This window comes from Oncorhynchus tshawytscha, linkage group LG26, assembly GCF_018296145.1.
Source record: "Oncorhynchus tshawytscha isolate Ot180627B linkage group LG26, Otsh_v2.0, whole genome shotgun sequence".
NCBI lineage: Eukaryota > Metazoa > Chordata > Actinopteri > Salmoniformes > Salmonidae > Oncorhynchus > Oncorhynchus tshawytscha.
This window is the reverse complement of record NC_056454.1, coordinates 21,456,584-21,470,323: the sequence shown is the minus strand read 5'-3', so window position 1 is coordinate 21,470,323 and position 13,740 is coordinate 21,456,584. Positions and strand designations below refer to the sequence as shown.

Below are 13,740 nucleotides of genomic sequence, written 5' to 3'. Positions count from 1 at the left end.
GCTCCACACCATGCCAACACAACACATGATAAACATTACTGATCCCAGAGAAACACATGATGTATAGTGCCAGTTTCTCCTGACCACACCAGCTGACCTGTGAAAACGTTGGGCCCTATTAAAGACTATAGGTCTTTTGGTCAGGAAAAACTCCTGGTCCTAAATATGTGTGATGAGAGGGGTGCAGGAAGTTATAGAGTGTGAAGTGGAGTTTGCATTGTGCTACTATGGTGCATTGTGTAATCCTGAAAGGGAAGACCCAGATATCTAACTGTAGTATTCAAGTACTGGTGATTTAGAGGTTTATATAATTTAACAAAGGTCATTGAACCAATATTATTCTGTTTTGTCAGTTGCCGTTAGACATGTTGCATACGTACGTTAGGACGCGTGGAAATTACAGCATAAAATAAATTATCCCTGTGTTTATGAGGGCGGCTTATTAACGCATTAACTCAGATAAGCAAAAGCGCATGTAAACGAGGTGAGAGCAGTACATTATGCGTTCCATAAGTGCAATAAAATGTGTCTGGTCGTCGGTAATTAAGTTTAAAAAATGTAATGACAACCGCACTTTCTGGTTGCATTTCGCTTGGATGATTCAGGCCTTCCTCTTGGTGATGACGGGCATAAATAGCAATGATAAACGTTTTCAGGGGAGGGAGAAATATAAGATGTCAACATTCTGAAATTGTCTTGATCCAGGAGGACACTGTACTACACACATTGACGTATGCCTATATCACCTGTAAACACACACATACTATAATTGTATTATTGTGATATTGTTTTACGGGTTGAAATAGCCTACCACTCTACATTTTCATTTACATTTATTCCAGATTATGTTCGTTAACTTGTTTAAAAATATATATTATTCTAATAATAATATAAAAAGCATACGTGCTATGCCATTTGATTCGTAACGAAATACCGAATAGCCTACAACATACCAGCCTAGGTCTAGGCTATAAGCTAGACTCAGTCCAGGGTTTGTAACATTGATGACTTTTATATTTTTGTTTTCATCCATGCATTGAATCCTTGTGTCGCCTGTGGGGCCCTATGATGCTGCTGTGTCTCTACCGGGTTAAAACTGAATGAGGGCAGCTCACCCAATTGATAGGGACTCAGAAAGACATACTTAACACTCCTACCCGGTTTCCATGGTGATCTGAGTAGGAAAAAGGGGTACCGCGGTCGGTCATATTGTGCATTGGAGTCCGTTTTGCCTACACTATAATTCCGACATTTGATCTTGGAATACAATTTGACAATAACTTAAATTAAAATGTATTTTTTTTTTTTGCAATCTTCTTAGAAATGAGCAATTTCTCAAGTAAGGATTTTGCTAGGACTGTCTGAGAGTGGTCTGAGTAGGGAGGGGGAAACTGAAAACTAGCTGTTATTGGCAGAGAGGTTTGGAATGCTCTTTGTTATTGGTCTATTAACTTAATTTACTGCCTGGTGATGTCACCAGACATGCCAAAACTCGATCCCACCAAAACAGGCTGACATTTCAGCTCTTACACTAAAATAGCATTATCAGAATTTTCACAATTTTACATTATTATCCCATAGTGTGGAAATATATATTTTTTAAACACAGGGAAATTTCGTTTTTGACTGCACTGGGACTCTAAGGCCTTGAGCGCACAACTCGAACTTTCACGCAAAGCTCCCATTGGCATCCTTCGAGCCCAGGTACACACAAATGTTTACTTTTTGCTTTATTTTCCCCAAAAACTTATTTGAATCAAATCCAGGAGAAATCTTCCAGGAAAGAAAACATGAGTGAGTTTTGGCTGAAAATATATTTGGCTGCACCTGGTGTCTCCATGCAATGTCTCTTCTTTCAATTGAAAGAATGCTCCGTGTGTTAAGAGTTCTAGTTTGTAAGACTGGGAAAATCTTGTGGCTAGGAATATTAGGAAAAAGGGAATTATTTAGCTTACCATCACTCGCACACACTCTGGAAACATTCTATTAAAATAACACTTCTCCCGAAGATAGAAAAAAAAACTAACTGGCTTGCCTCATGTAGAAATGTAGTGCACCCGGTTCACGCCCAGTGGGTCTTGCTTCAGTGTGAAAAGGAGAGAGCATTACGATGCAAGTGGCGTACAGAACCCCTGAGTGTCTATCCAGAGCCGACCTGAGTATCATTGGCACAGGCCCCCGCCGCTACGCTATTTAACAGAGGAGGAAAAACACAGATATGTTGCGTTGTTCGGGCCTGACATCCCTGACTGGCGTTAGAAAGGCGAGAGTCAGTGTGTCCCTTCAATCCCCAATGGACTGCTCAATTTGGCATTGTTTTCGTGGGGGTGCTCTCTCTCTCTCCGGGGTTCAGCGAGATTGCTTGTTTCCGCCTGGAAACCTCCTTCATCAAACCATCAATTCCACGTTAACCATTTAGTGGACGCATGTTAGGCTATTTGATTATAAGCAAGTGCGATTATGGATATTGGGGTCTTATAGTCTATGATTGTTTTTGATTACGACAACGATAATTGTGTTATGATAAATTATAAAATATTATTATCATTAGGTCTATTAGGCCTATTATTGGTTTTGTGGCTACTTATATTATTATTATTTTTTTTATTAAAAATTGAACTAGGCATGTCAGTTAAGAAAAAAATATTATTAATAATGACGGCCTACCCGGCCAAAACCTAACCAGGATGACGCTGTGCCAATTGTGCCCTATGGGACTCCCAAACACGGCCGGTTGTGATACAGCCTGAGATGGCAGAGCCTTAGACCGCTGCGCCACTGAGGAGCCATATAATAGCCTACCAATTACAATGCTAATATGATCAATATCAGTCTGTTATTGTTATGATCATCTAATCAATACATATGTTGTTTTTCTCAGAGAAGGGAACCTTACCTCGAGCACCCGAGGCAGCGCACCGAGCTCTCGAGATGTGCCAATCCCTCTCTCTGGGTATCGTCCAATCAGCGGGAGTCCTGCTCTCGACTTCCGCTGGTAATTGGGGGAAGATGGGAACGGCGTGCGCACGCTTGGCACAGGGTAAACACTCGCGTGTCCACGCGCTTCCAGGGAGGAACGGATACAAGTGTCAGATGGAAGGAGAGAAAGAGTGAAGGAAGAAAATAGATACAAGCATTTACGTAGACCGTTGTATCATTCGGAATTGAGCAGCTTCAAATACTTCAGAAAAGCAGCAGAGGAGCCACAGGAGTGTTAACAAAGTGACAATGAATGGTCCTTCTCCAACAAGACTACTTCGGCAGGGATCTTAGAAGAGAGCGTCAGTTTGTGGGAGATTACTAAATCTATACGTCTAGTAGAACTTTACAGGACGCAAAGAAACTTTTTAGATTTTTTTATTCATATATTCACAAAAAAAAAATCTCTAAATTGAATGCGTAAATATTCTTTATGCACCAATCTCCGAATTTTTACTGGTGGAACGTAAATGCTATTTCATTCCATTAATTGATAAACTAAACATTAACTTTCATTTGCATTTTTGTGAATATTTTTCTTGGACTACTTTTGAATTATTTTTTATCTCCATTTGATGGTATTATAGTATAACGCAACATTCACCACGTTTTCTCATAGTTTTGATTTATTATTGGATAAGAGCATTCTGTTTGAGAAGAGAAGCTGATCCAACGAGGGAAGAGGGCGATAACTCACAGGCTTTATGGTTTGGGGTATGGCAACAGCCACCTCCAGTCCATACCTGGCCAGCAATAGGATCCTATCCACCGGCTCCATCGTGCACTCAGACCGGGGGGTCGGTGGCATGCAGCGGGGCAGCACCGCAGTCACCTCGGTGTCTGGTGGATACAGAGGGGACCCCTCCGTGAAGATGATGCAGAGTGACTTTATGCAGGGCGCTATGGCAACGAGCAACGGGGGACACATGTTAAGCCATGCCCACCAGTGGATGACATCCCTGCCACACGCCGCTGCGGCTGCAGCTGCAGTGGCAGCTGCCGAGGCCGGCTCTCCCTGGTCCTCCAGCCCCGTTGGGATGACGGGTAGCCCGCAGCCGCAGGATGTGAAGAGAAACTCCGGCAGGGAGGACATGCACTCAGGCTCCGCTCTACACCACAGATCTCTGCATCTGGGCTCCCACCAGGCACAACACCCAGGAGCCTGGGGTGGCACCTCAGCTGCGCATATAGCCTCCATTTCCGAAGGGCAGCAGCAGCAACAGTCGCTGATCTACTCCCAGCCCGGGGGATTCACGGTTAACGGAATGCTCAACTCACCGGGGAGCCTAATGCACCCGGGGATGGTGAGGGGGGACTCCCCTGATCTCGACCACGGCAGTCATCATCATCACCATCACCACCACCAGCATTCACATCACCAGCAGCACCACGCCGGGGTGAGCCACGACCCGCAGTCCGACGAGGACACTCCGACCTCGGACGACCTGGAGAACTTCGCCAAGCAGTTCAAACAGCGCCGGATCAAACTGGGCTTTACGCAAGCGGACGTGGGCTTGGCACTAGGCACCCTGTATGGTAACGTCTTCTCACAGACCACGATATGCAGGTTCGAGGCGCTGCAGCTGAGCTTCAAGAACATGTGCAAGCTGAAACCGTTGCTCAACAAATGGCTGGAAGAGGCCGACTCGACCACCGGTAGCCCCACCAGCATCGATAAGATCGCGGCGCAGGGCAGGAAGAGGAAAAAGCGCACGTCCATCGAGGTGAGCGTCAAAGGAGCTTTGGAGAGCCACTTCCTCAAAAGCCCCAAACCCGCTGGCCAGGAGATCACCTCTCTGGCGGACAGTCTGCAGCTGGAGAAGGAGGTGGTCCGGGTCTGGTTCTGCAACCGCAGGCAGAAGGAGAAGAGGATGACGCCGCCGGGGCTGCCACACAGCCCGGAGGACGAGTACTCTCAGGTCGGCAACATGAGCTCAGACACACCGTCACCCTCAATGGACTGCAAGAGAATGTTCAGCGATACGTGAGAAAATAACAAAACACAGGACAATAATATTTCTTTAGGCTGCAATAAGACACTGTCTAGTCCGAGAAAATACTAGCAATACCAAGTGGGAATAATACATTTGACATGATAAACAATGAAACAAGACACAAATCTTTCCTATCCACATTACTCCAACCTGACCAACCAACAGACCAACGGTGTGGTCTTTAGGAAAGGAGTAGCCTAACTTAAAACATATGCGACATTACACATGATCGAATGGCCCGCGCAATGAGAGGGTCAACTCTTCAAGTAACGTTTGTTCATGTAAATGTTTGGCGCATTAGGATTTAGGAAATGATCTTCATCACTTTTCAGCCTGAAATATATTCCAATAAAATGTGTGTGTGTACAGCATATTTACCTTTCATTTGCTTTGTAACATGCCATGCTTTCACCAGAATGGTTGTGGCAGTTCTTTGGCCCCACATTTAAAAAAACAAAAACAATGATAAGCTTTAGCCTCTACATGAATGCCCTTCTTTGTTTTGTGTGTAATATTTCACATTGTGTAATATTTCATATTTTAGAACAAAATAAATGAAACACACTTTTTGTCCCCTTTGCAGCACTTAATGCTATTGTAAATGTTCCCCTCTGCAGTTGTTGAAGAGGCTTGTGGTTTTCACATGACATTCCCAAGCAGTCCGTTTCTATGTTTTTTTTTTTGTTCTGTTTTCCCAAACAAGTTATAATGACAATATTTTTTAACAATTGGAATTGTCTTCACCATGTTTACTTTCTGTTATAATTAATGTACTATATAGAGCAATAATGTCTTTCCCCTTAAAACTTTGCAATAGGCCTGTGTTATTTTTGTCATTCGTGACTTTACCGTTTTATTCAATGATGATATTTTCAAAGGAACACACATTCCCAAAAGCTGACGCCGGTGTCGTTTGTTATTGTAACCTTGTATAGTTCTATGTGATGACTTTGACAGTAATTTATTTTTAGTGGTTATTTTATGAAGGATTATTGAGAACAATACATTTGTCATAGCGGATAGCCTACCATTGTGTTTTCAATGTCATTGTCAGCTTACAGAAAGAAGTATAGGCCAATTCTGAATAGCTGATATGCAGAATATTTGGCATAGGCCTAATCGATGCCTGCGCTGTGAGAGTTTATGATTTACAATTGTTATTCAATGAAACTATAATTAATTGATCTATAATATAGGCCAATAGACTGAGAGGAAACTGCAGACAGGGTGCTCACTCTTGACCTTCTGACCTTTTCAAAGCGAGAAAAAATACTTGCCGTCCAACTCACCGACCTAAACAACTGGATCGAATGAATGCTATATGCTATACATGAATAGGAAAGCTCAATAGGCAATTTCCGAAATAAGAACAACTTTTCGTGTAAACTCTTGAAGTGTTTTGGTCTGATAACACGTTTAAATCGTAATCAACAGCCTAGTGAAATTATGTTTGTATAGGCTTATTTCTATATTACAGGTTATGCGCTTTTAGTGCAATTTAAATAAAGTCTACATTTTAGTTTTTGTGTGCCTTCTTTCTTAGAACTAATGATGCATTCGTTTTTTCCCACTTTATTAGGCTATTCGATTTTGTTTAGACCTAGTTTTGAGACTTTCAAACTTCTTTCATGGCGTGGGACAAAACGCACCATCCAGCTTTGGAAGACTTACATTTCACGGATGATTTGCCATACCAAAGTAGTTGCTTAGCAACTCAATTGAACCCGTGGTAAAAAGCACGCACTTCACTCTGTCTTCTGCATTAAATTAAAACCGACAAGTTAGTCGGTTAGATTAGGCCTACTTATTTTAGTCAGTTCACACGCTGTTAGGAAACATGTCGGCTTAAAAGTGCTTATTTAGGCTACACTTATGGAAAGACCTAGAACAGAATATCAGAACCGAACATTCTAGAACATACTAAAACAGAAAATCATAGAACAAAACTGAACAGAATAGAATAGCAATTGGTGTAAAAGAGAACTCAGAGATGAACCTATAGCATAGCCTATATATATATATATATAGCTTTATTTATATATTTTTATATATTTGACCCATATTAATTTGAAAGGGTTTGCCTATGTTCTGAAGTGGTTTGGAGTTTCATCATAATTCGAATTTCACAAATTTCTGGTAGCCTGAAATTGTGATAGGCTAATTCCTAATTTCTTAAATAATTGTAACAATTTATTTCATTTTCTCTTAACATTTGCTATTCCTTCTTGTTATTGTTAAGGTTGTTTTTATACGTTATGTATATATATATTATGAAGCCTGTCAGTAAAATAGACAACAATGGCTTATTCATGAAATAATAGGCTACATTAGGCCTACAGTATGAGTTTGCCTACACCCTTTATTATTTTGTTAAAGCCTATAGCCAATTCTGATTTTGTTTTAGGCTACGTTCTCTGATTGAACCCAGTTCTGTGTTCAATAACCCCTGCATTGTAGGCTTTAGTCTATACTTTTTTACTTTACAAATAGACTATACATTTTATTAGGCCTAATAATAAGGATGATAGGGCTAGTTTAGCTTTGCAACTATTGACCTGTACAGTGCATTCAGAAAGTATTCAGACCCCTTGACTTTTTCCACATTTTGTTATGTTACAGCCTTATTATAAAATGGATAAACATATTTTTTTCCCTCATTAATCTACACACAATACTCCATAATGACAAAGTGAAAACAGGTTTATAGACATTTTAGCAAATGTATTCTAAATAAAAATGATTTACATGATTTACAAACTGTTTTCAGACCCTTTCCTATGAGACTCAAAATTGAGCTCAGGTGCATCCTGTTTCCATTTATCATGTTTCTACAACTTGATTGGAGTCCACCTGTTGTAAATTAAATTGATTGGACATGATTTGGAACAGCACATACCTGCCCAGGTGCCACAGTTGATAATGCATGTCAGAGCAAAAACCAAGCCATGAGGTGGAAGTGACTGTCCGTAGAGCTCCGAGACAGGATTGTGTCGAGGCACAGATCTGGGGAAGGGTACCAAACATTCCTGCAGCATTGAAGGTCCCCAAGAACACAGTGACAACCATCATTCTTAAATGGAAGAAGTTTGTAACCACCAAGACTCTTCCTAGAGCTGGCTGCCTGGCCAAACTGAGCAATTGAGGGAGAAAGGCCTTGGTCAGGGAGTTGACCAAGAACCTGATGGTCACTCTGACAAAGCTCCAGAGTTCCTCTGTGGAGATGGGAGAACCTTCCAGAAGGACAACCATCTCTGCAGTACTCCACAATCAGGTCTTTATGGTAAAGTGGCCAGACGGAAACGACTCCTCAGTAAAAAGCACATAAAAACAAGATTGAACTCTTTGGCCTGAAAGCAAGTGCCACTTGTGGAGGAAACCTGTCACCTTCCCTACGGTGAAGCATGTTGGTGGCAGCATTATGCTGTGGGGATGTTTTTCAGCGGCAGGGACTGGGAGTAGTCAGGGTAGAGGGAATGAATAATGGAGCAAAGTGCAGAGTGATCCTTGATGAAAACCTACTCCAGAGCGACAGAGCTTGAGCGGATCTGCAGAGAAGAATAGGAGAAACTCCCCAAATACAGGTTTGAGAAGCTTGTAGCGCTATACCCAAGAAGATTTGAGGCTGTAATCGCTGCCAAAGGTGCTTCAACAAAGTACTGAGTAAAGAGTCTGAATACTTATGTAAATGTGATATTTCCGTTTTTATACATTTGCAAAAAAAATCTAAAAAACTTTTTTTTTGCTTTGTCATTATGTGGTATTGTGTGTAGATTGATGAGGGAAAAAAATGATTTAATCCATTTTAGAATTAGGCTGTAACATAACAAAATGTGGAAAAGGTCAAGGGGTCTGAATACTTTCCCAATGCACAGGAATAGGCCTACCCTGGTGTAACGGCTCTCTTCTATCTCCTCCTCTGACGAAGAGGTAGAACAAGGATCGGACCAAAATGCAGCGTGATGATGATTCATGATATATTTTAATGAAGGAAAACCTATACATGCAGAAACTACAAAAACTAACAAAATGAAATAATGAAAACCAAACCAGCCTATCTGGTGAAATACAAAACACTAAGACAGGAACAATCACCCACAAACACACAGTGAAACCAAGGCTACCTAAATATGGTTCCCAATCAGAGACAACGAGAATCACCTGACTCTGATTGAGAACCTCAGGCAGCCATAGACTATGCTAGACACCCCTACTCAGCCACAATCCCGATACCTACTAAAACCCCCAATACCACAACACAACACAAAATAACCCCATGTCACACCCTGGCCTGACCAAGATAAATATATAAACACAAAATACTAAGACCAGGGCGTGACACCTGGGCTACATTTCATTGCGACTGGCAAATGAGCATTTAAGAATGTTTATTGACTGTTGCGTTTTGGCCGATCAGTTGCATCTCAGATGCTTGTTTGTGTTTTGCTTATCGCTCGCTGTTTCCTCCAGCAGCATGAAGCCCTCTTGACAGGCGCGCACCGCAGCTCCATGGCACGCTGCCAGCAGAGGTCGGCTATACCAGCTGGCTGCTCACCTCAGCAGCGGTTGTCAAGGTGACAGCGTGTCAGAGCCCCCTCTGAGTGGCGCAAGGTGTTGAGATGGGATCAGATCTATCAGATGATGGGTTTGTCAGGAATACTGTTGTATATGAGGACTGTTGGCATCTCCCTTTCTCCCTCTGGTAAACATACACACACACACAGACACACACACACACACACACACACAGTTTTTTTTTAGGATTTAGAGAAAGAGAAAAAATTAAAGGAAGGAGGTCTAGCTGCTCTTCCAGTAGCTGCCAGGCTAACCTGTGGACCTGACTGACTGAGGAAACTAGAGCAGGGCTCTGGGTTTAATACCTTATCTTCAGTAGGTACACTGGTATTCACAGTTACCTATTATTACCCCGGGCGCTTCATAGGAAAAAGTTACCTACCAGGGTAATTCAATGGGAACAACAAACATAGGTCTTGGTTCACACATAGACTACATACACTCACACAATCACATGTTTCAATCAATCACATTTGTTTATATTGCCCTTTCTGCAGCAGTTGTTACAAAGTGCTTAAACAGAAATGAACCAACAACTCCAGAGAGCAAGCAATGCAGATGTAGAAGCACTGGGGCTAGGAAAACTCCCTAGACAGACAGGAACCTAGGAAGAAACCTAGAGAGGAACCAGGCTCTGAGGGGGGACCAGCCCTCTTCTCTTATGTTGTTGTAGAACCACTTTCACCCACTGTGACGAATACAATACCTTTGGCCTTGGAGTTCTCCAGAGACAGTGAGAGGGTGAGAAATGGAGGTGTAAATGTGTCCTGTGTGTGTGTGTGTGTGTGTGTGCATGCGGGCGGGCGGGCGTATGTGTGTGCCCTCTCTGCTGTACATTGGCAGGGTTCAGAGGAAATTCTGGCCTTTAGGTTATAAATATCCCTCTCTCTGGCTTAACTGAGTTATGAATGGCCTGTTTGACTGTGGGCTCAACTCAGAGCTCAGAGCCAGCCAGCCTGCTCAGGTACTCAGCAGTCACACCAGGTCAGCTCTGTAGAGCCTGACCATGTACAGCATATCTAATGAGTATGGTCCTGTAGGAGTCCTCAGTCTGACTTGGTATTATGGATAAGAAGAACATATGGGAACAATTTATAAGACATTGGTAGAGCTCAAGAGCACTATTATATACAGAATGAATGCTTACAACAATATAGACAACCTGAAGCACCCTGATGAAGGCCGTAATGATGACACATGTCGAGATTCAACAATAAAGACACCATTTTTATTCAGCGTCCATCGTCCTCAGTATGGCTGAACAATTTGTTCAAACAGGGCCAAATACCATGCAGAGGTGGGAATGTGCGAGATGGTCATGCATGTGCAGCACATAGCCCAGATAAGCCCCCCCCCCAGTCCTCTGTAATAAAATGGAGGCAAAGTTAAGCCCATTGGATTGTAACGTGATCCTGGCAGCAGCTTAGTGATGTAAAGATGGGAGATAAAGCTGGTATTATAGGATGAAAGGACCCCTTTAAAGGGTTCTCTCATCTCGCGTACGCTATAGCCAGCCTCTCCCTGAATCTCAATGCTGGGATCTGAAGGTGTGTGTATGTGTGTGTGTGTGTGTGTGAGTGTGTGTGTGTGTGTGTGTGTGTGTGTGTGTGTGTGTGTGTGTGGGGGGGCATGTGTTAATTTGTTACAGTCGCCCAGAGAACTTGTTTTTAAACTCGTCAAACAATGGAAGCCTTTACAGCTCAGATGGAAGCTCCCCCTTTAATTGCACTGTTTATCGTTTTATCCCCTCTCACAGAAAGAAACGAGAGCAGAACCTGATGTGTGAGTCTGTGTGTGTGTATTAAATGCATTGCAACATTATCCTATATATAGCAGTGAGTGATTCACAACTGAAATAGAGGTTGTTAATTGGTGCTACATGGTAAGTACATAATTATCTTTTTGAATAACCGCAGCACATACTGTAATTGTCTACGAACCTTGTTTAGAAGTACTTTTCACCACACAGTATAATGCATCACACAGTATTCCCTTGTTTGATACTCCAGTTTTTTGGAACTGTGTATCAAAGCATGGATATCAATAGACATATACTTTATACACTGTACACATGGTCTCTACCACACACACACACACACACACACACACACACACACACACACACACACACACACACACACACACACACACACACACACACACACACACACACACACACACACACACACACACACACACACACACACACACACACACACATTACCAGTTGGTGTGTGGTGTTAATTATTGTCACGTTGCGGGGGCAGGTTTACCACCAACGACTAACACTGATTAACACATTACAGCTCCCTCAGAGGGATCCTCCCATTTGATGTGTCTGTGGCTGAACTTCCTGGCCCAGCCCCAGGCCACCTTACCTAAAGGAGAGATGCCTACAGAGGGGAAGACGAACTGGGAGCAGCAGACTGACTTTCTACCAATGTTTTTCCATCCTGGTTTACTATCACCATCATGCCCCATCCATTGAATACATGAGAAAAAAGTGGAAAAGCAATGCTGGTCATACATCAAAACACAAACAGATGTCCATCCCCGTCCATACATGAGTACAGTAGGTGGAAGGAGAGCTAAGTCAAATCAATAATCGTTTCTCTCCACTACACAGACAAAGGAGGTTTCCCAAGATCTTCCCAGTTCTGCAAGGGCTAAATTAAGAGAGCTAGTGAGAGAGAAGGCAGGAGAGTATATGGGAAAAGGTAGAGTGATAAGATGTAAGAAGAGAGCAAGAGTAGTTTTGCTTTTCATCACAGTTTTAGCAGCACCACAGGGAGCCTCTCAGTCCTCAGGATGGATCCTCTGTTCTGCAGACTGACTAGAGGTACTGTAGATGGAAAAGAGAGAGAGAGAAAGGGGAGGGAAGGGGTTAGAGCGAAGGAAGGTCTTGAAATCATTTCAATGTGAGATAGAGGCTCATCCTGGCTTTGAGGCTCTGAGGATGTTTGACTCAGAATGCTTGAATGTTGATGTGTGTGTCAATGTGTGTGTGCGCGCATGGTCTCTCTCACTCACACATGCGCGTGCGCACACACACACACACACACACACACACACACACACACACACACACACACACACACACACACACACACACACACACACACACACACACACACACACACACACACACACACACACACACACACACACACACACACACACACACACACACACATTGACACACACATCAACATTCAAGCATTCTGAGTCATGCGCCTGTTCTGTGCCTTGTCTCCCCTGAAACACCCAACATCTCTCTAGCGAAACTATGGCATGGTTTTGCAGGCAGGTCACCTGTGATACAAGTCAGTATTCGACATCCATCCATGACTGAGGACGTTGGCAGTTGACGTGGAAACTGGCCACTGGGGTAACAGTGAGCGCTGTTAGAAAGTTTTGGTTTTGCTAGGGGGATGGTGGATGGGCGTAAGCAGCTTCCTCTGGTGCAAAACAGCCAAGAGGGTTGCACCTTCGAATCCAGCGCAAACATTTTTACAAAATACATTTTGGTTCCCAAACCTTAACCCTTACCGTAACCATTCTGAGTTAATGCCTAACGTTAAAGCCTAAACTTAACCCTAACCTTATGTGAAATTAATGGCTACACTTAACCTTAAACACTTCGAAATTTGACGTTTGGAACAACTTCGAAATTTGACGTTTGAGAAACATGCATGAATGTCTAATTCTGACGTGAGACTGAGAGCTTATTTTGGTTTGACCACATTCTACTACCTAGCATTAATGTGTTTTAGTACCCCTTAGACACCAACGAAGCAAGGTTTTTTTTTACAAACTGCCAACAATACTCCTCTATTTTATATACTCAGAATCAGTGTTGAACATGATTCTTGTCTCAACTACTCCATGTTTGCTCTTGTAGTGAGTGATGTGATGGAGTATCCAGCTCTCTCCATCAGGAGGGAAGGATGGAATCTCATGGAAGAGGAAATGAATTCTCTCACCAGTGAGTGAGCAGCGTGCTATGCCGTGTGGATGCCACGGAACGTGACCAGCATACATGTGCCTGGCCGGCGGAGTGGAACGAGCTTGATGGGTACTTTCGACACGTGGGCGTGATGCCAATTTAGACAAGCATCCATGCCCGTGAACGGCAAGTGTGGGGGAGGGGGAGGGGTTGTGTATGTGAGAGAGAGAGAGGGAGAGCGAGAGAGAG

General features: G+C 43.0%; 1 protein-coding gene across 1 annotated transcript; it reads left to right on the top strand.

The window, feature by feature from the left end:
- The first annotated feature begins 3,065 nt into the window (after nucleotides 1-3,065).
- LOC112225357 (POU domain, class 3, transcription factor 3-A-like) lies at nucleotides 3,066-6,492 on the top strand. The gene has a single exon (XM_042307017.1). The coding sequence runs from the start codon at nucleotides 3,684-3,686 to the stop codon at nucleotides 4,965-4,967; it is 1,284 nt and encodes a 427-aa protein (XP_042162951.1). The 5' UTR covers nucleotides 3,066-3,683; the 3' UTR covers nucleotides 4,968-6,492.
- The last annotated feature ends 7,248 nt before the right edge of the window (nucleotides 6,493-13,740 follow it).

Excerpts from the sequence above, each read along its gene's own strand:
- LOC112225357 (XM_042307017.1), top strand. The coding sequence starts at position 3,684 with ATGGTTTGGGGTATGGCAACAGCCACCTCCAGTCCATACCTGGCCAGC.